Source organism: Vulpes vulpes, chromosome 6 (genome assembly GCF_048418805.1).
Source record: "Vulpes vulpes isolate BD-2025 chromosome 6, VulVul3, whole genome shotgun sequence".
Taxonomy (NCBI): domain Eukaryota; kingdom Metazoa; phylum Chordata; class Mammalia; order Carnivora; family Canidae; genus Vulpes; species Vulpes vulpes.
The window spans coordinates 129,867,475-129,886,015 of NC_132785.1; the positions used below are offsets into that span (position 1 = coordinate 129,867,475).

At 69.0% G+C, this 18,541-nt stretch overlaps 1 protein-coding gene across 3 annotated transcripts in view; it reads left to right on the forward strand.

Moving 5' to 3' along the window:
• The window catches only part of KIF26A (kinesin family member 26A), a 40,073-nt gene extending 34,272 nt beyond the window's left edge, over positions 1 to 5,801 (forward strand). For all 3 annotated transcript variants that reach the window (XM_072762410.1, XM_072762412.1, XM_072762411.1), the window contains 5 exons: positions 183 to 3,039; positions 3,442 to 3,647; positions 3,781 to 3,801; positions 4,167 to 4,317; positions 4,542 to 5,801. In XM_072762410.1, coding sequence (XP_072618511.1) covers positions 183 to 3,039; positions 3,442 to 3,647; positions 3,781 to 3,801; positions 4,167 to 4,317; positions 4,542 to 4,723 — 3,417 coding nt within the window. In that variant the 3' untranslated portion in view covers positions 4,724 to 5,801. The remainder of the gene's footprint in view (positions 1 to 182; positions 3,040 to 3,441; positions 3,648 to 3,780; positions 3,802 to 4,166; positions 4,318 to 4,541) is intronic.
• Positions 5,802 to 18,541: the final 12,740 nt, after the last annotated feature.

Below are 18,541 nucleotides of genomic sequence, written 5' to 3' on the forward strand. Positions count from 1 at the left end.
CCTTGGATCTCCGGAGTCCGCTGGGCTGGCTGCCCGAGCACTTTGGTGCTGCCGCCACCTCGGTGGGGTGCGGTCGGTGGATGCCAGCATCGTGCCTCCCCCGGGTGCATCATGCGTTGCCGGGACGTGGGGGATGAGGAGGTGGGTAAGGCGGTCGCTCACTGGGCCCGCTCCGCCCCCAGTACGCGTCCAGCTCCTCAGGCGGGGACAGCTCCTGCGAGGAAGGCCGCGCCCGCCGCCCCCCACACCTGCGACCCTTCCACCCCCGCTCTCTGGCCCCGGACCCCGGCCGCCTGGCCCCCAGCTCGCCCGGAGACCCCGACTACTCCTCCAGCAGTGAGCAGTCCTGCGACACGGTCATCTACGTGGGGCCCGGCGGGGCAGCGCTCTCGGACCGCGAGCTCACTGACAACGAGGGCCCGCCTGACTTCGTGCCCATCATCCCCGCGCTGAGCCGCCGCCGGCCCTCCGAGGGCCCGAGGGACGCCGACCACTTCCGCTGCAGCACCTTCGCGGAGCTGCAGGAGCGGCTGGAGGGCATTGATGGCAGCGAGGGCCCCCCGGGCGCCCTGGGTGTCCCCAGCGGAGCCCAGGCCAGCCCGGCCTGCGGGGGCAGGAAGCCCTCCCCGCCTGACGCCGCCTCCCCCAGGAAGGCAGTGGGCTCCCCGCTGGCGGCCAGCACGCCCCGAGGCAGCCCTGCCCCAGACACCCAGCGGGGTGCCCCGGAGCCCTCAAAGGCCGGTGCTGACCAGAAGGAGGGCAGCAGCACGAGGCCCGAGCAGCTCGTGCCGGACAAGGCCGCAGGGGGCGGAGGCAGGAGGCCACTGCCCAGCCCGGCCCCTCCGCCTCCTCGGCAGCTGGAAGCCAGCAGAGCGCCCGAGGACCCCGGGGGAGGGAGCGCCGACGGCGTGGTACGGACGCCCCCCGTGGGCATGAGTGGGCAGGCGGGCTGCCCCCGCCCCTCGGCACAAGGCCGCCGTCTGGAGCGCGGCCTGCTGACCACCACGGTGACCCTGCAGCAGCCCGTGGAGCTGAACGGTGAGGATGAGCTGGTGTTCACAGTGGTCGAGGAGCTGTCCCTGGGCGGGCTTGCCGGCTCCGGCCGCCCCGCCAGCCTGGCCAGCTTCGGCAGCAACTGCTCCCTGCAGGCCCTGGCCTCGGGGTCGAGGCCGGTGAGCATCATCAGTAGCATCAATGACGAGTTCGATGCCTACACCACGCAGGCCCCTGGCGGGCCCTCAGAGGGAGCAGCCTGGGCCGGGAGTAGCCACGGCTCCTCCATCAGCTCCTGGCTCAGCGAGGTCAGCGTCTACACGGACGACCGCCACAGCCCCGCGCCTCAGCCTCCCTTCGGGGCCAGCCCCGACTCGCCAGCACGGCCTGACCCCCTGGGCCCCCCGGTCCTGGGCAGCTCCCCGGATGAGGGCAGCTGTCGGTTCCCGGAGCAAGGTAGACCGGACAGCCCTGGCCTGGCCCGGAGTCCCCGGCCCGGGGAGGGGGCTGCGGCAGCCCCCGCCCGACCTGGCAGGGAGTCCCCGGCCGCGTCCCCGTGGCGGGCAGCCCCGGCGCAGACTATCCACTCCAGCCTTCCCCGGAAACCGAGGACTTCCTCTGCGGCCGGTCGTGCAGGCTGCTCCCGCCTGGCCCCGAGCCCGCCCGGCCCTGGAGGCCTGTTCGAGGACCCCTGGCTGCTGCGGGCCGATGAACGAGGCCCGCTGCCGCTGGTCCCTGCCGGCAGGGCCCCCAGCCCGGCCCCGGTGCTGGCCTGTGCCCGGAGGGTGGCGGACGGCTGTGAGCTGGCAGGCAGGGCGGCCCACAGGCCAGAGGCCGCGGCTCCCATCCCGCCGCTGCGGAGGGGGGCCACCACGCTGGGGGTGACCACGCCCACCGCATCCTGCAGGGACGCCCTGGCCGACGCGGCCGCCTGCCTGGCCAACCCGAAGGCTGCCCCTGGCAGCAAGAAGAGTGTGGCTCCCAAGGGAGGCCTCTTCCCCAGGCCCAGCGGAGCGGCCCCCCCGGCCCCTCCCGTGCGCAAGTCCAGCCTGGAACACAAGAGCAGCCCGGCTCCCGCCGCGCCCCCGGCCGGGGGCCTGACCCGGGCCGCGGCTGCCGCCTTCCCCCGAGGGGAGGAGGAGGCCAGGCTGGGCGGCCGGGCCGAGCACTCCGTCCCCAGGGCCACGGCCAGCCTGAAGGCCCGGGCCTGCAAGGCAGAGGCCGCGTTCCGTCCCGGCCCCCACGGCTCTCTGGAGCGCAGCGACGGCCTGGCGCACGGCAGCGGCAAGGCCAGGGACGCCCCCGGGAGGCCCGCGCGGGCCGTGCCCAGGTTGGGGGTACCGTCCGCCAGCCCCGTGCCCGGGCCCGCTCCCGCCTGCCGGGGTAGCCCGGCCAAAGGTGCGGGGGTCCCCAAGGCCCCGGCCGGCGGGGGCAAGGGCCGCAGCCTCGCGGCTGCTGGGTCGAGGGCCCCGGGCGCTCCGGTGAAGCCGCTGACCCCCGCGGTGGGCAGGATGCCCGGCGGCCCCGCGGCGGCTCCCAGGGCGGCCCCGCGTGCAGCGCCCGGCGTGGGGGCCAAGGCCAGCCGCGGCACCATCATGGGCACGAAGCAGGCGCTCCGGGCCGCCCACAGCCGCGTCAACGAGCTGGCGGCCAGCGGGGCCCCCGGCAGAGGCGGCCCGTCCTGGGGCTCGGCGGACTCGGACAGCGGCAGTGACAGCGGCGTGAACGTGGGCGAGGAGCGGCCGCCCGCCGGCCCGGCGCTGCCGTCCCCCTACAGCAAGGTGACGGCCCCGCGGCGGCCCCAGCGCTGCAGCAGCGGCCACGGCAGCGACAACAGCAGCGTGCTGAGCGGGGAGCTGCCGCCCGCCATGGGCCGCACCGCCCTGTTCTACCACAGCGGCGGCAGCAGCGGCTACGAGAGCGTGCTCCGCGACAGCGAGGCCACCGGCAGCGCCTCCTCCGCCCCCGACTCCATGAGCGACAGCGGGGCCGCCTCCCCGGGCGCCCGCTCCCGCAGCTTGCGGTCCCCCAAGAAGAGGGCCACAGGTGGGTGTGGGGCGGTTTGCACGCCCTCTGACCCCGCTGGCCCCGCCGGAGCGGGCTGGTGAGGCTGGCGTGCGCGGGTCACCCCGCTGGGGCGCAGGGAGCCAGGCGAGGCCTTGGCTTTGGGGCTCGGGCCCAGCTGCCCGGGAGCGCCCCCCGCCGCCGGCGTGGAGGGGACCTGGGGCTGAGCCAGCTCCCGGCTCTGGGCGGGGGGCACGGAGGGGCGTCCTGGGAGATGCAGGTGGGCCTGGCTCAGGACTCTGTCCCCGGGGCGTCGAGCAGGGCCTCAGGGTGACCGACGGGGTGTGGAGGCTGCCTGTGGGGGTGGGGGCTCCTGGACGGGCTCCTGTGCTCTCTCCGCCCTCAGCCCCCCGCGCCCACCCAGCGCCCCGCTCTCTGCTCCAGGTCTGCAGCGGAGACGGCTGATCCCCGCCCCCATGCCCGACGCCGCCGCCCTGGGCCGCAAGCCCAGCCTCCCCGGGCAGTGGGTGGACCTGCCCCCGCCCCTGGCCGGCTCCCTGAAGGAGCCTTTCGAGATCAAGGTGTATGAGATTGACGACGTGGAGCGCCTGCAGCGACACCGCCCGCCCCCGAGGGAGGACCCGGCCGAGGTCAGGGCCTCAGCTGGCCGGGCGCTGGGGCCCCCGGGAGGGGGGCTGGTGGTGACGGTCCTGGGATGGCAGGCGGGACCCCTGGGGGTGTGGCCCAGTGGCCAGCTGACCTTCTCTTCCCCTCTTCCCTCAGCCCTCCCAGGATGTGGAGAAGGTAGGAACCAGCCCTCCCAGCCCCGAGCCCGTGGCGGCCGCCAATGCCCACCGTGGGCGGAGTGGGTGGTCGGAGGGGTCCCCAGGTCAGCACCGGGGTCCCGGGGAGCTGCACCTGATGGAGGGCTTCCCATAGCTGGGCCGGGTCGTCCTGGGCCCGGGTTCCAGGCAGTAAGGTCACGCATGCAAGCCTCACGTGGGGTGGGGGGTCCGGGTCTGGCCCTCGCCCACCCTTGAGGCCCCCGTTGTACATTTGCCCAGGCCTGGAGGCTGGAGGAGGACTTGGGACCAAAGCCCGGGGAGCCGGGAGACCCTGGGAGTAGGGGCCCTCCGTGCCTGAGTGCCCGCCTGCCCCTTGCCCCCCAGGGTCTGGTGTGCGCCAGCGCCAAGCTGCGACTGGCCGAGCGCAGGCAGCAGCGGCTTCGGGAGGTGCAGGCCAAGCACGAGCACCTCTGCGGGGAGCTGGCGGAGACCCAGGGCCGGCTGATGGTGGAGCCGGGGCGCTGGCTGGAGCAGTGTGAGTCCCCCCACCCGCCTCCGCTGCGGGGAGCACCGAGGTTCCCCATCCGGGGGAGGCACAGGCTTGCAGGCCCTGGACTCTGCCCTCTGCCCTGGGCGCCCCCAAGCCGGCCACTGCCCTCTAGAGCTCCAGGTGCCCTCCTCACCGCGGCCAGACGGGGCCCCGTTTCCTCGGCCCCGAGGGCGCCCCGGCCTGACCGGCCGCCCGCTGTCCTTCCCCAGTCGAGGTGGACCCGGAGCTGGAGCCCGAGTCAGCCGAGTACCTGGCGGCCCTGGAGCACGCCACGGCCGCCTTGGAGCAGTGCGTGAACTTGTGCAAGGCGCACGTCATGATGGTCACCTGCTTCGACATCAGCGTCGCCGCCCCCGCCGCCGCGCCGGGGCCACAGGAGGTGGACGTCTGAGGCTGGGCACTGGGGCGCGGGAAGGGGACGTGGGATGGAGTGCGGATGTGGCGGGGGTCGGAGGGATGAGGATGCGGAGGGTCCGGCGCGGCCCCCGGGCCCGGGGGTGGCTCGGAGACAGGGGTGGCTCGAGACGGTGAGCGGCATGGGGGAGGGGCTGGCCAAGCGGAGAGGACGGAGGGAGGGAGGGAGTGTGCCGGGGACGGACGGTCACCACCCAGACAGCAACGGTCACCACCCAGACAGCAACGCAAGTGCCTTTAACCTTGAACTGGACTTCTCTCTTTTTTGCGTTTGGTGCTAAGGACTCAAGACACCAGCAGACGGTGTGCCCGGGCCGCGGCCCGGGTGGCGGCGGTGGCCGTCCAGGTGCCGGCCGGGGCTCCTCCCGGCCAAGCAGCCTCATGTAGCAGGACAGCTCTGGGCCGGGCGGCCCGTGTGCCAGGATGCACGATTACTTCTCCTTCACGGCTGTTTCCTCCCGGCGGAGCCGGCCCTGGTGCTCGCCAGACCCCGGTCTGCGTGTCGCGCCGGGGGGTCCCTGGGGCGGGGAGGGCCCACCTCCCTGGGAGCACCCAGGGCCTGCTCTGTCCTGAGGACACAGGGAGGGCAGCGCCCACGTGGCGCCTTCTTTTACGGCAGGAATTCTTACCAAAACCACGAGCAAAAAACAAAACCAACACACACACACACACGAAAGGGGCGGGGAGGGGAGTTAAGGGTTTTGTAAAGGTTCTGTTAGGTTCATATTTTTATATCATTTTGCCTATAAATGCAGTATTTGCAGTGGGAATTTGGAGACAAATGATCTATGTTTTTATGGTTTTCTACGGAAGGTCTCCCTCAGGCCGGGCTCTTTCTGGGGGGCACCCGGGGCAGGGCGGGGGTCCTGGGGGCACTGCTTGCCAACTGCAGACCGGGGGTGGGCCTGCCCGCGTGCGTGGTGTTCCCATCCCAGTGGGCTCTGTTTTCGGACCTTTGTGTATTTTCTAGGGGCGTCCAGACCTTTGTACAAATGTGTAGATAACCTCTTGCTACAGCTTTTATTTGTGAATAAAACACACGTCGGTTGTTAAAACGGCTCCTGAGCTCACTGGGCGGCGCGCTGCCCTCCCAGGGTCCCGGGCGAGGGGGGACCCCTCTTCAGGACGGCAGGGGACTTGCCTTCCACCGGCAGCCCCTGCAGCAGCCCCAGGGGCCTGGGATTCAAGCCCTGTTCCCTCGCTGACCGCCTTCCTGAGCTGCCCTAGCTCTTGGGGTCCCCAGGCTGGGGGCGGGGCCGGGCTCGCGGGGAAACGGCGCTTTCTGGTGGGCTCCCAGGCCCTTCCCAGGGCTTATGTTAGCTGGGGAAATTGAGGCAGGTGCTGGGGTGGCCCGGCCTGTCTTTCCAGGAGACAGGTGAGTAGATACAACGGACACAGCCACCCTCCCCACCCCGCACCTTCTTGCGGGGCCTCAGGCTGCTCCCCCTGATGCTTAGACTGTGGTCCTGGTCCTGAGCAGCACGGGGGCTGCTCCGTCTTGCACATCACACCTGGTGTGGTCTCTGCCCGCACTCCCGGCCTCCATGGGGCCTCGAAGGGGGGGGGATCTGAGTCATTGCTCCCCCACATTGGGCGCAGGGCTGCACCTCGGCAGGGCCTCAGAGGATACTTGGTGGAGGAAGAATGAACGCATGAGAAAGTAAACGGAGTTTCTCTTCAAGGGGGAGGTCCTGCTGGGGCGGAGGCAGGTTCAAGAGCCGCCCTGGACCCTCCTGGATCCGAGCCCCCTGCTGCCGGGGGCACGTGGGCACCCCCCCCCCCCCCCCCCCGTCCCCGGGGTGGGGGTCACATGTCAGCCAGAGGCACTGGAGGCCCAGACCAGCCCCGGGCTGTCCCTTTCTCTCCTGAGGTCGGGTTTGGTTCCCAGGAGGAGCCTGGCCCTACACCACCGCCACCAGGCCTGCTTCTCCGCCACTGAATCTGGGGGGCCGTGAGGGGTCCAGGCGGGGGTGGTGGGACTCTGGGTGGGTTGCGGGGTGGGGCCTGATAACAGGGGAGAGGGGCTCCGGTGAGAGGACACCCCTGCTCCTTCTACCCCTCAGTCACTGGGGGAGCCCTTCCTGCCCTTGACCCCCTCTGACCCCTGCCCCCTGCACCTGTCCTGGTTGGGGGTGTCTGTGGAGCAGGCCCCGGGGCCGGGGAGGGCTGACCCTCGGGACCAGCCAGGGGAGTCTGCTTCCCACAGTCCTGGGGAAGCACCGGGAGGGTGGTGCCTGCGTTTCTGGGTGGGAACCCCATCCTGGGGGCAGCTGGGAGCCGGGGGCGCCTTTCATCTGGGACATCAAAGCCTCGGCCCTGTCATTACTGGCTGGGAACCCGCTGGGGAGCGCCCATTTTATGGATGGGAAAGCCGCCGCCGCCTGGGACCCAGCTCTGTGACAGCGGCCGGGGCGGCCCCATGTGTGCCCGCTGTCGGGGATCTGTGGGCGCCCTGCATTCGGGAGGTTGGGGGAAACGGAGCCCCAAGTGGGCAGGGCTGCCTCCAGCTCCTGGTCCCGTGTTCTTTCTTCTTGGAGGGGGTGCAGAGTTCGCAGGGTGGGGCGAGGGGTTCTCTGTGGGGGCCGGGGCCAGCCAACCCTGGAGGTGGGAGCGCTGGCCGGGGGAGCCCTGGACGGGGGAGCCCGAGGGCCCGCCTGGGCCATCTGGGGACAAGGACACGAGCCGGCCCAGGCGCGGCATCTCTCACGGCCTCCAAGGCTGGCCTGGCGCCTGGCCAGCTTGCTCCCCTGGGTGAGGTGCCCGCCTGACTCACCCTGCGAGTCCGGGCCTGCTCTGCCCGCCCCAGCCCTGGGCATGGGAGGCTGCCTAGGAAGGGGGGCCAGGCGGAGGTCAGGCGGGGCCGGATGACTGGGGCGGGGGGCGCAGGGACCGGCGTGGCTGGGAACAGGCCAGAGCCAGGGTGAGGGGCGGCGGCTGGGGCGGGAGCTGGGCGCCCAGCCTGCAGCCCCCAGGAGGTGCTTCTCCTGGGCTGGAGCCTGCCCCCTCCTTCCCGGCCTTAATCTGGGCAAAGGGCCATGAGGACCTCCCCGCTCCCCCCTCCCCCAGGGGTTTCGGGAGCCCGGGGACAGCCCGGGGACAGCCGGGAGCTTCAGGAGTGGGCGCCTGCCTCTCTGAGCCTCCCCCTCTGACCACCTGCACACAGCAGTGGCCCCGGGGAGGTGATGCTGGCCGCCGTGGCGATCGTGGGGGGGCGGTGGCGGCATCCCCAGGGTCATCGCAGTGGCAGCAGTGACATTGGGGATGGTGGTGGCAGGGATGGGCGAGCCTGGTCCCTTCGGAGCTCGGAGCAGCACACATTCAGCCTGTCTCGGGCCCTGCGGTGCCTGTGGGGCCGTCCCGCTCCGGGCCCCCGTCCCCCTCCTGGCCCCCGGCCCCTGTGAAGCCAGCTGCGGGGCCTCGCCCCCTCCTGACCTATGTCCCCCGGGGAATTGGGGGTGAGGTCACGCCAGCCGTCTCCGTGGGCTCCCCCCGGGCCCGAGCCCTGCGGCCTGGACGGGGTGGCTGAGGTGATGGGTCGTCCCCTCCCAGTGACCAGCCAGTCCTCCCTGGCTGCCAGGGCACGGGGCGTTTCCTGAGGTCTGGGGCAGAGAAGCAGCCCGGCAGGGGTGCCTCAGTCTCCTCCTCAGGCTTTGAGAGGGTGTCCGCGCTGGGCATCTGTCCACCCCTGGTCTCCCCCAGTGCTGCCCCCCGGCCTGCCTCTGCCTGGTGCACCCAGGGGTGCATGGGCTATCTGGGGTGCACTGTCCCAGGGCAGTCTGAGCACCCCCAGGGGGCCTCCCTGCAGCCTTGGGTCGGGCAGGGCTTGTCTCAGGGCTGGACACCCCCACTGGCTCTGCTCCTGGGCCCCGGGCTGAGGGGACAGAGCAGCCCCTGCTCGTCCCCAACTGGGTGCCCGAGGGTCCTGGGGTCTGGCGCTTGGCCCTGGAGTCTGCTGCTGCAAACAGGAAGCTCGGAGGGTGACTTCTCCCTCCTGATAATGTGTTTACCAAGGCGGGATCCAGGCCCCATTTCCACACAGGAAGCCACGGAGGCCGGGAGGAGGCTGGGAGGGGGCCGGGAAGGAATTCCCTGGGCTGGCCAAGAAGCCCGCTTCCTGAGGGCGGGTCTGCAGTGGGGGTGGGGTGCGCAGAGGAGCCTCCGCGCCCAGGACTCAGGCCCCGGGGCTCTGGGTGGCCAGTGACCCCGCCCCGTGCTGTGGCTGGGGACACTGAGGCCCCATGAGACCTGGGCGGCGTCTAGCATGGCCTGGCTCGGGGGCAGGTGGGAGCGCAGGGCTGGGGGAAGGGCCTTCTGGGAGGGGTGGGGGTGGACCGTGTGGCCCCCACCGGGTGCCTGTACCTGGATCAGGTGCTGGGGGCCCTCCCTCCCTGCTGCTGTCCTTCCCCAGAGGCACCGGGCTCCAGGCCAGCTCTAGCCTGCGGCACCCGCGCCCTCCCGACCCGGTCCCCCCACCCCAGATTGAAGACCCCAAATGCCTCTCAGCCTTCTTTTTTTTTTTTTTTTTTTTTTTTTTTAAGATTTTCTTTATTTATTCATGATAGTCACAGAGAGAGAGAGAGAGAGAGAGAGGCAGAGACAGGCAGAGGGAGAAACAGGCTCCATGCACCGGGAGCCCGACGTGGGATTCGATCCCGGGTCTCCAGGATCGCGCCCCGGGCCAAAGGCAGGCGCCAAACCGTTGCGCCACCCAGGGATCCCCGACCTCTCAGCCTTCTAAACAAATGTCGGCTTCTCAGCTGGGTTCCTGAATGTGCCCCTGCCTCTCTCCCTCCTTCTCGCCCTCCCTCCTGCCCCCTCATCCCCCTCTATCTCCCCCCTCCCCCACTGTCTCCCCTCCTCCCACTCCTCCCCCTCATTTGCCTCCACTCTCCCTTCTTCCCCTCCCCTCCTCCTCCATCTCCCCCCTCTCCTCCCCTCCTTCTCCCCTCCTCCCCCTCCCTTCCCCTCCTCCTCCTTCTCCTCCACCTTGTGATATAGGCCCCCAGAGACAAGTACAGGACTTCACATGCAGCCACCGCCCAGCCCCATTAAACCTTCGCCATATTCGTTCTAGAATCCCCCTTTTAAAAATAATTGTATCTTAGATTTACAGGAGAGCTCTGAGAAGGGCCGGTGACGTCTCTCGAGCAGAGTCCCCTGTACCCAGGCTCAGCTCCCCGCGAGCATCTTGCAGAGCGCGGCCGAGCCGGCTGATGCGTGGTCAGCAGCTAACGCCCACGGGAGTCCGGATTTCCCCGCACGCCCCCCTGGTCCAGGCTGCCCCCGAACAGCACACTGCGGGGCACGGCCTCGATACCAGGGATCCCCCAAGAGGCCGGCCTCCTCTCTCGATTCCCCCTCCGTGCGAGCTGTGTGGGTACTGATCTCCTACTTCGGGGTTTAAGCCAATACGACTCGACTTTGTTGCAGAATTATTCCAGCTTTGTCCACGGGAGCCCTTGCCGCTGGCCAGAGCCGGACTTGAGGTGCGGGGCGTGTGGAGAGGGGGTCGTACCGCCCGTCCTGCGGCGCCGGGGTCCCTGCCCGGCCTGGTCTCTCTGCTGACTCCTCACTGGTTCCCGGCTGCCATCAGAGCCTGCGGGCCTGGCTCCCGACTGACAGCCGGGGGGAGGGAGCACCCGCGGCCCGGGCCCTCCCCGGGGCTCCCCGACTGTGGCGGGAGGCAGCGGGGCTGCGGGCAGGACGTCCCCTCGGCTCTGAGCAGCCTTGTGGAGCCCTGGGAGTGTGGAGCAGCGAGGGGGCCCTTGGGTGCTGCCTGAGGCCGGGAGCGGCCCTTCGGCGGCCACAGCTGGGTGGCCGGGCCCGGGCCTCTCAGCGAGCCCACGTCTGCTCAGGGACCGTGGGGAAGCCTGTGTGCGGGGGCCGCTGCCGGCTGGTGCAGACCGCGCCGTAGTGCCCCGAGTGACCTGCTGGGCCAGGGCCCCGGGGCTGGAGGCCGCCCGGTGACGTCTCCAGAACCCGCAGGGCGGCTCCAGGTGAGGTCACCCCATACGTGCCTTCACGCTGTCATCACTTGGGAACTATGAGGTCAGCTGGGGCACGCCACCGCCCCGGGCAGCCGGGCCCAGCTCCGTCAGTGGCCCTGCTCAGGGGAAACCGAGGTCTAGGTTAATAAAATGCGTTTCCTGCACCCCGAGGAAGACCCGGGCCCCGCAGGGAGCAAGCCCCTGAGCTCGGGGCGTTGGAAGGGGGCCCCACACAGCCTGGCTGCGGGGACTGGGGCTTCAGGGTGAGACTGTCACAGGCCGCCCCGGGGACGGGGCCCAGGAGGGCTGCTGCACTCTGGGTCCTGGACAGGTGCCCCCGTCCCGTGCCTGTTTCCCCTCCTGTAGGAGGCTGCCTGGCTGAGCCAGCCCCGGGTCTCCACGGTTTGGAATAAATCTCTCCTGTTTCTCCAGCGCCGGAGACACGGGGCCGTATTTCTTGCAGCCCTCGGTGGCCGTGGGGGAAGCCGATGCGCCGGGCGGAGTGGAGATGTTCTAAATCCAGCGGCCTGCCCTGATTTGTGGGCCTGTCTGCGCTGGTGCGGGGCGCGCAGGCATCTTTACGAGACAGGATGGGCCTCGGCTGGGAACCCAGGACGTCGGGGTTGGGGGGGGCCGCTCTGCAGCCCGAGCCGCCCCCGCCTTCTGGCCCCTGTGCACACCCGTGTCCCCGAGGGAGCTGGTGCCCTTGCTCCCACAAAGGCTTCTGGCCTCGGGTTTCTGGAGCCTTCCGGGGGTTTCCAGGGCTTGCTGGAGGCTGACTTTTTCAGGGACGTGGTGCCTACATGTTCATATAGGCGAGCCTCTGGCCACCCCCACGGGTCCACTCCGAGGGACGCACCTCGCAGCAGAAGCCCAGGATTTCCCAAGGGTGAATGTTCCGGGCTCCGTCTTGCGCTGGGGGATGCTGAGAATGCATGGCAGGCTCCAGCCAGGGTCTCCCCTCCCCAGGCTCTTTGGCCCTGGAACCCTCAGCCTGATGGAAGCCCCAAAACTGCGCATCCTGGTTCCCAGGCTCTGGGAGTCCTCAGAGCAGCAGAACAGAAGGTTCTGAGCCGGGTGGCCTGGGCAGGTGACCCCTTCTCTGAGTCTCAGGCATCAGGGAGCAAGCACCCCATTGTCCTGCCTTCCTGCTGGCTCGCTGTGCTCGTGCTTAGCAAGAAGAGAAGACAATCGTCCTCCCCCATCAGGGAGAGGGGCATTGGGAATCTGGGAGGCGGCGGTGGAGGGGGGGCTGGGGGGAGTGTCCCGGCACCAGGGGTTGGTGCCCCCATCTGGGCCGGGAGAGCCAGCTGGGGCCGCCTGCAGCTGTCTCCACGGCTCCCGGCAGAGAGGGTCCCTGTGTGAGCAGCAGGCAGGGCCTTCCTGAGTCCATTATTTCCTTATAACCGCCTCAGTGGCCCTGAGGGCCACCCCCGAAGGCCTCCAGTAAGCCCTACGCAGGAGGTGGCTGAGGGCCTAGCTGGGGACAGTTCCCTGGGTCTGGCCGCCGTGTGAGGGGAGCCAGGGGTTCCTGGGGTCAGTCCCAGGACAGACAGCCTGGGCTGGGAACCTGGCGTGCTTGAGCCCTTGGGGGGGGGGGGGTGGCAGGGGGTCAAGGGCGGAGCGGGTGAAGACTCAGCCAGCTGGATGGCAGGGCCCAGGGAACCAGGCAGGGGCACGGGGTCAGGGCGAGGAGGGGGGTGCTGGCTGGCTGAGTAGGGGGGCACCGTTTACTTATTTCCTGTCGTCCTGATCTGTGGGGAGACTGGGTCCCGGGGGGATATGTGTGTCGGGCCATGTAATTTGTTAATAAGCCACAGAGGAAAATAGGTCTCGGCGGGAAGCGTGCCTCCCCCAGGAGCCGGGTTTATGAATCGGTGCACATTCATGCACACACACGCGCGCACACGTGTGGGGCTGCGGCCCCAGTGCTCCGTGCTGGTCACGTCAGAGTTCTTGGAATCCTGGCTTGGGGGTGGGGATCCTCTTCCCCAGCCCCCCAGCCCCAGTTCTTTCTGGCAAGTCTGCAGGGAGGCCCCCTGGCCATGGTTGCCACAGGTTAGGGCTCCCAGAGCAAACCTGCACGCTGAGCCTCGGGGACGCACGGGAGGGGACGGCTCTTCCCCACATCGCCTGACAGAAGGGCTTTCTGGCCCCGCAGGACACTTGGGGCTGTCTGGGCAAAAAGTCCAGACCATCGGGGCAGCAGGAGGGCCCTGAGCTCCTGGCAGCAGGAGGAAGGCTGGGGGCAGGGCTCTGTGCTGTGGTTGCCCTGCGTCGGTGCCCTTGGCTGATGCCCCGGGAAGCCCTCTTCTGTTATGGAGGCCCCTTCACAAGCCTGCCTGCTGGGTTGGGGGGTGGAGGGTGCCTGCTGGAAGGATCCTTAAGTGTCCTTCCAGAGTCCCTCAGATTGGCCGTCCAGGCTGATGTCATCCAAGCAGGTCCCATCAGGCCAGCCCAAGGAGCCCACCTTCGCCCTAGGGTGGGGGTGGGCACGGTCCTGGGCAGGAGTGGGGTCTAGGCTTCTGGCAGCCAGAACTGAGGTGAGCCCTCCTTTTGAGAGGAGCTGGGGTCCCAGAGCTGGGGGCAGTGGGGGAAGGGAGGCTGCAGGAGGTGGGCACCATGGGAAGTAGCATGCAAGCACCAGGACCCAACAGGGCGAGGGCCGCGAGCCAGTGGGCTGGGTGGATGCCGGTTTGGGGGCCCTCACCTTTTTAAAAAATTTTTTATTTATTTATTTTTTAAAGATTTTATTTATTTATTCATGAGAGACACACAGAGAGAGGCAGAGACGCAGGCAGAGGGAGAAGCAGGCTCCATGCAGGGACCCCGACGTGGGACTCGATCCTGGGAACCTGGGGTCACGCCCTGGGCCGAAGGCAGGTGCTCGACCGTCGAGCCACCCAGGGCCCCCGCACTCACCTTTTAAAACATGATTATCCCCATGTCCTTTCTCCTGGTTTGCTTGTTTCTCCGGGCAGACAGGGGCCTGGCTCTGGAGAGGGCGGTGCGGCTGGTCTGGGGCATGGGCAGGTCTTGGGGGGTCGGGCAGTCCCACGCCCTGGCTGACGCCCCCAGCCGGGTCAGCCCTCAGCTGGGCGAAGCCGGATCTGCCTTCTTTCAGGCCTAAGGTTTGGAGGAACCGCAGCCTTCTTGCCTGAGGCCCTCTGCTCACTCCTTCACCCTGCAGGCCTCCCTGGGACTCGATCCTGGGACTCGGGGATCACGTCCTGGGTCGAAGGGGGACGTTCAACCGCTGAGCCACCGGGAGGTTCTGAGTCTTTTCTTTTAGAAGCTTCCACTGGCCACTCTTGTCCAGCACCTGGCACCAGCCAGGCCATGCAAGGGGCAGGTGGGCCTCGAGTGGCCCGTGGCCTTGTCGCCTGGAGTCCTGGGCAGCCTCCCCAAAGGCCCCGTGGAGGCAGCAGCCGTGGGGCTCAGGGGAGGGACGGGGAGGGAGGGGCAGGGAAGGTTCTGGGGGGAGGGGAATGCAGGTGGAGCAGGCAGGATGGAGGGGAGGGGGCAGGGCTGCGGCGGGCACAGTCCTGGCGGCCCCCACTTGTGTTGATGCTCAGCTGTGGCCACCTTGAAAGTCTCGGTTCCCGGCCCTGGGGGAGTCAGGCCCCACCTGCTCCCTTCCGGGAGCTGGCTGCCCTGGGAGCCGGGCAGTGAACCCCAGCCCCTCCCGTCTGCCTCTTCTCCCCCTCCCCCAGCCCTGAGCCAGATCCTGGGGTCACAGACCGGATGCTGGGGGCTTCTGGAGGCGGGGAGGAGGTGCGGCCCCCCGCTTCAGAGGCATCATCAGAAACCGCCGTGTGACCCAGGCAGGCCCCCGGACTTCTCTGTTCATCACTCTCCTCCACCGTGAAACGGGGACCCTGACCCCAGATCTTTCGGCTTTGGAGCTGGCTCTGAACCGGGGTCTCCCCCTCAGGGGCCCCGCCATCGGGGCCCCCAGACTGAGAGAGCAGAAGAGGGCCGTGGTGTAAGAGGCCCGGCAGGTGAGGGCCGACATGGGGAGACGCCGTGGAAGCCTGCACCCCGGGGCAGGGGCCTGCGCCCAGGCTTCCCCACACCTCCTCTGGGGGGTCCCTTTGGAGTTCAGAGGGTCGGTCCCCCCGGCGGGGCCACCACAGGAAGGCCCAGGGTGGCTCGCGAATCCCCAGGGTGGCCACCTGAGCACGGCCGGGGACTGGAGGCGGCCGATGTGCTGAGCTCCTGGGCGGGACCCGCCTGTCGCGGCTGGAGCAGCAGGAGGACTCTGGCGGCCCTCCCGGCTCGGCTCCGGGTCTGTACGCAGGTCTCTGAGGCCCGTCCAGGGTCACGGGGACACGGGCAGGCGCTGACTGGTCGCGGGCCTGGCCCAGCCAGCCTGTCGGGGTGCAGGAGCCGCTGTGTGGCCGCGGGGCGCTGCTGAACCTCTCTGCTAATCCGCTAGAGGGGGACGCTCACTCCCACCTGCCCCGCAGGGCTTGGGACGGCATCTGAGGCAGGGGAAGGGCGCACAGCAGCTCTGAACACGCGGGGGAGGCTCGCCATGGAGGTGGGAATGTGGGCTGGGGTCCCCCGGCAGTGCCCCCCGGGTGAGTGTGGGGGCGGTAAGGCCCCTGGAATCAGACTTCTGCCCCCCTGGGGTGCGCAAGGTGGAGGGATGCAGGGCCCTGGAGGGGATGGCAGGGGTGCTCCGTCCTGCCTGGCCCGGGCTCTGTCCCTGCTCCCCTGACACCTGTGGGTCCCCAGGGACGGAGCCAGGAGGCTGGTGTCCTGTCCCTTCCATGATCCTTGGGGCCCTCGTGTCCCCAGAGCAGCTGGGCACCTGGGGCTGCGCCAGCCAGAGGACCCGGGGCCGGGGCACATGGCTGCAGGAAGGGGTGCGGGTTGGGGGGCTGCGTGGGGACAGGGCTGGGGCAACGAGCACGGGTGGTGGGTCAGGGAGGCTGAGGGGCTGGGATTTGGGGGATGGGGTCCCCCCACGGGAGTGTGTAGGGGGTGGGCCCACTGTTCCGGGTGAGAGGTAGGGAAGTGGAGGTGGGGACACAGCCCTGCTCCTGTATGTTCCCAGCCCCCTCCTCCAGGAAGCCCCTGGGCTCCAGCCCGGCCTCGGCCGTCTCCCCCTGCCTTCCGGCCCAAGCCTTGAGCTGCCCTCCGTCCTGGTCCTGCCCCCCAAGGGTCTCATCCAGAGCCAGGGGCAGGAGCAAGGGCAGGGACGGGACCCGGCCCCTCAGTCGGGCGCAGAGGGGCCCCCAGACTTGTGAGCTTCCAGACAGCAGCTCACGCAGGCGGCATCACAGCTGTGGGTGCCAATATATGGGGTGTGAACGCCAGAGCTGGAGCAGGGCGATTAGACTTGCAAATGGACCCACAGCCCCGGAGGGGGGGCCCAGGGTGACACCCCAGCCCTACTCATGGGGCGATCACCCCAGTGCAAGCTGGGAACCCAGGGCTGGCGGTGGGGGGGGCTCGCACAGGCCCGCCAGCCTCCCCCCTCCCCCAAGGGCAGGAGCAGGCTGACTCTGAGCCTGCTCCTCCTGGCATCTGGGGCGCCCCACCCCTCGCCTCCCTCCTCCCTGGGTGCTCCTCAGTTCCTTATGGGCATCCTTGCTCTGTCCCTTTGGCCGGCCTCCTCTGCCAGGCTGTGCTCCCCACGGGGACCCCCGGCCCCTGTGAGGTGTGGCTTCACATCTCCGCTAGACACTGGGGCCCCAGACCCCAGATCTGTGATTCTGTTGCCCCCACCACCACCCCTGCATCTGCCCCGTGCCCCTCCGACGCCCCCAGCCCTGCAGGATTCGAGTCTGTGCTCCCTCAAACCCACGTGTCACTGTGTGCCCCCCAAAGCTCCGCCCCCTTCCCCCACCTGGGTGTGACCTGGGTGTGACCTGGGCTCCGATGCCTCCAAGCCCGTCCCCACCGCCACACCGGGGCCCACCCGCCCCCCCACCCCGGCTCCCAGGGAGGAATGCACGGGGTGTCTCACCAGCACTCAGGCCAGGAGGTCCTCCTTGCTCAAGACTCAGCATTTCACTCAACAGGACCACGGACAGGGACACCTGGCGGGCCCGGTCGGTGGAGCGTGTGACGCTTGATCTCAAGGTGGTGAGTTCGAGCCCCACGTTGGGTGTAGAGATGACTTATAAAAGTAAACTCCTGGGCGGCCCGGGGGGCTCAGCGGTTCAGCGCCACCTGAAGCCCGGGGTGTGATCCTGGGGTCCCGGGTTCGAGTCCCACGTCGGGCTCCCTGCGTGGAGCCTGCTTCTCCCTCTGCCTGTGTCTCCACCTCTCTCTCTCTCTCTCTCTCTCTCTCTCTCTTTCTCCGTGTCTCTCATGAATAAATAAATAAAATTAAAAAAATTAAAATCTTAGAGCAAAACAACACAGCAAGACGAAGACGATTTCTTTCCCGTGACACCTGCCTGCCCCGTCCGGCCTGTTGTGCCCAGCGCTGTCTGCCGAGCTGCTTCCTGGCCCGGACCAGCCGCACCACCCTGGGCCCTCTCATGGCCTGTCTGACGCCTTCCTCGTGGAAGTACCTGAGCGTCTTCCGCTCTTTTAAAGGAGCCGAGGATGGCGTAGGACTCTCGTTGCTCAGCTGGGGCCTGGAGCGATCAAGGACCCGTGAAGGTGTAGGTGGCAGGGGCGGGGGGAGAGGTCCCAGAGACCCAGCCTCTGCCCCACAAACCCCATTAGCTTGGGGACGGGACTGTGCAGGTCCTGGAGCAGGACCCCCAATCCGGCAGGTGACCTACAGCCTGGCGGGTGATGTGGGCCGGGAGAGAGGGCGCAGAAAGGGCGTGGGGTGCTCAGAGAAAGGGGAGGGGTGTCGAGGGAAGGCTTCCTGGAAGAGAAGGCAGTCCCGGGGACCCTGGAAGGCAGGCAGGAGCCGACAGGCAGGCGTCCCTCTTGGCAGAAGGTTCAGCCCCGACATGAAGGACGGAGATGTCATCACAGGGGGTTTGCTGGGTGAGGTGGGCAGGCTAGTGGCTCTGCTGCCTGGGCTGTCGGGGGGCGGAGGCCCAGCTGGGGTGCCCGGGGTGGGGGTGCTCAGCACACCCGGCTGCGATGGGGGCCGCTGCTGCCTGTCTCCCTCATCCTTCGTGGGTGGGGATGGAGAGCCGTGCCCCTACCAAGCACCAGGACCTCATTCCGTCTTGGGGGCCGCCTGACCGCTGGCTCCGGGTCTCTCCGTCAGCCAGTGGACAGGGGCCCAGCGAGGAGCCGGGACCCAGCGCAGAGCCAGCGCGCGGCGGGGTGCACCCCGGGTCCGGCCTCCCCCCGGCCATTCCAGTTTAGGAGACCGGCGAGGCATGAGGCCCGGGACTGCCAGCACCCCGAATTTGTCTCTCCGCTGGCTCTGGTTCATTCCACCTTCGTTCGTGCGGGGCAGCAGGCCGGAGGCCGAAGCCGCGCTGGGGACAGAGGCAGCTGCTGAGCCGCCAGGGCTTTTGCGCGCCTGTGCTGGGGCGTCTCTGTCACTAAGTAACGTCGAATGAAGTCATGCCCGGTCCTCGCGGCGCGTGAGGAGCTGACAAGGGCCCGAGCGCCGCCCAGCCCGGAGCTGACAGGTTCCCGGGTGATGGATACCGTTTGCCCGAGGGCGGGGGACAGTCGGCGGCGGCCTGGGTGGTGGCCTCCTTTGTCACCTCCATGCCTGTGCAGCCAGCCGGGGGAGGTTGGCTCCCGAGACCGGGGGTGTCCTGCGCACGTGGTGCTCTCCCCGAGCCCGTGCTTGGCCGCTGGCCCCCACGTCCGAGGGGCGGGCAGGAGGACCGGGCTCCTGGCGCCAGAGAGCGTATTTGGGAGCTTCCAGG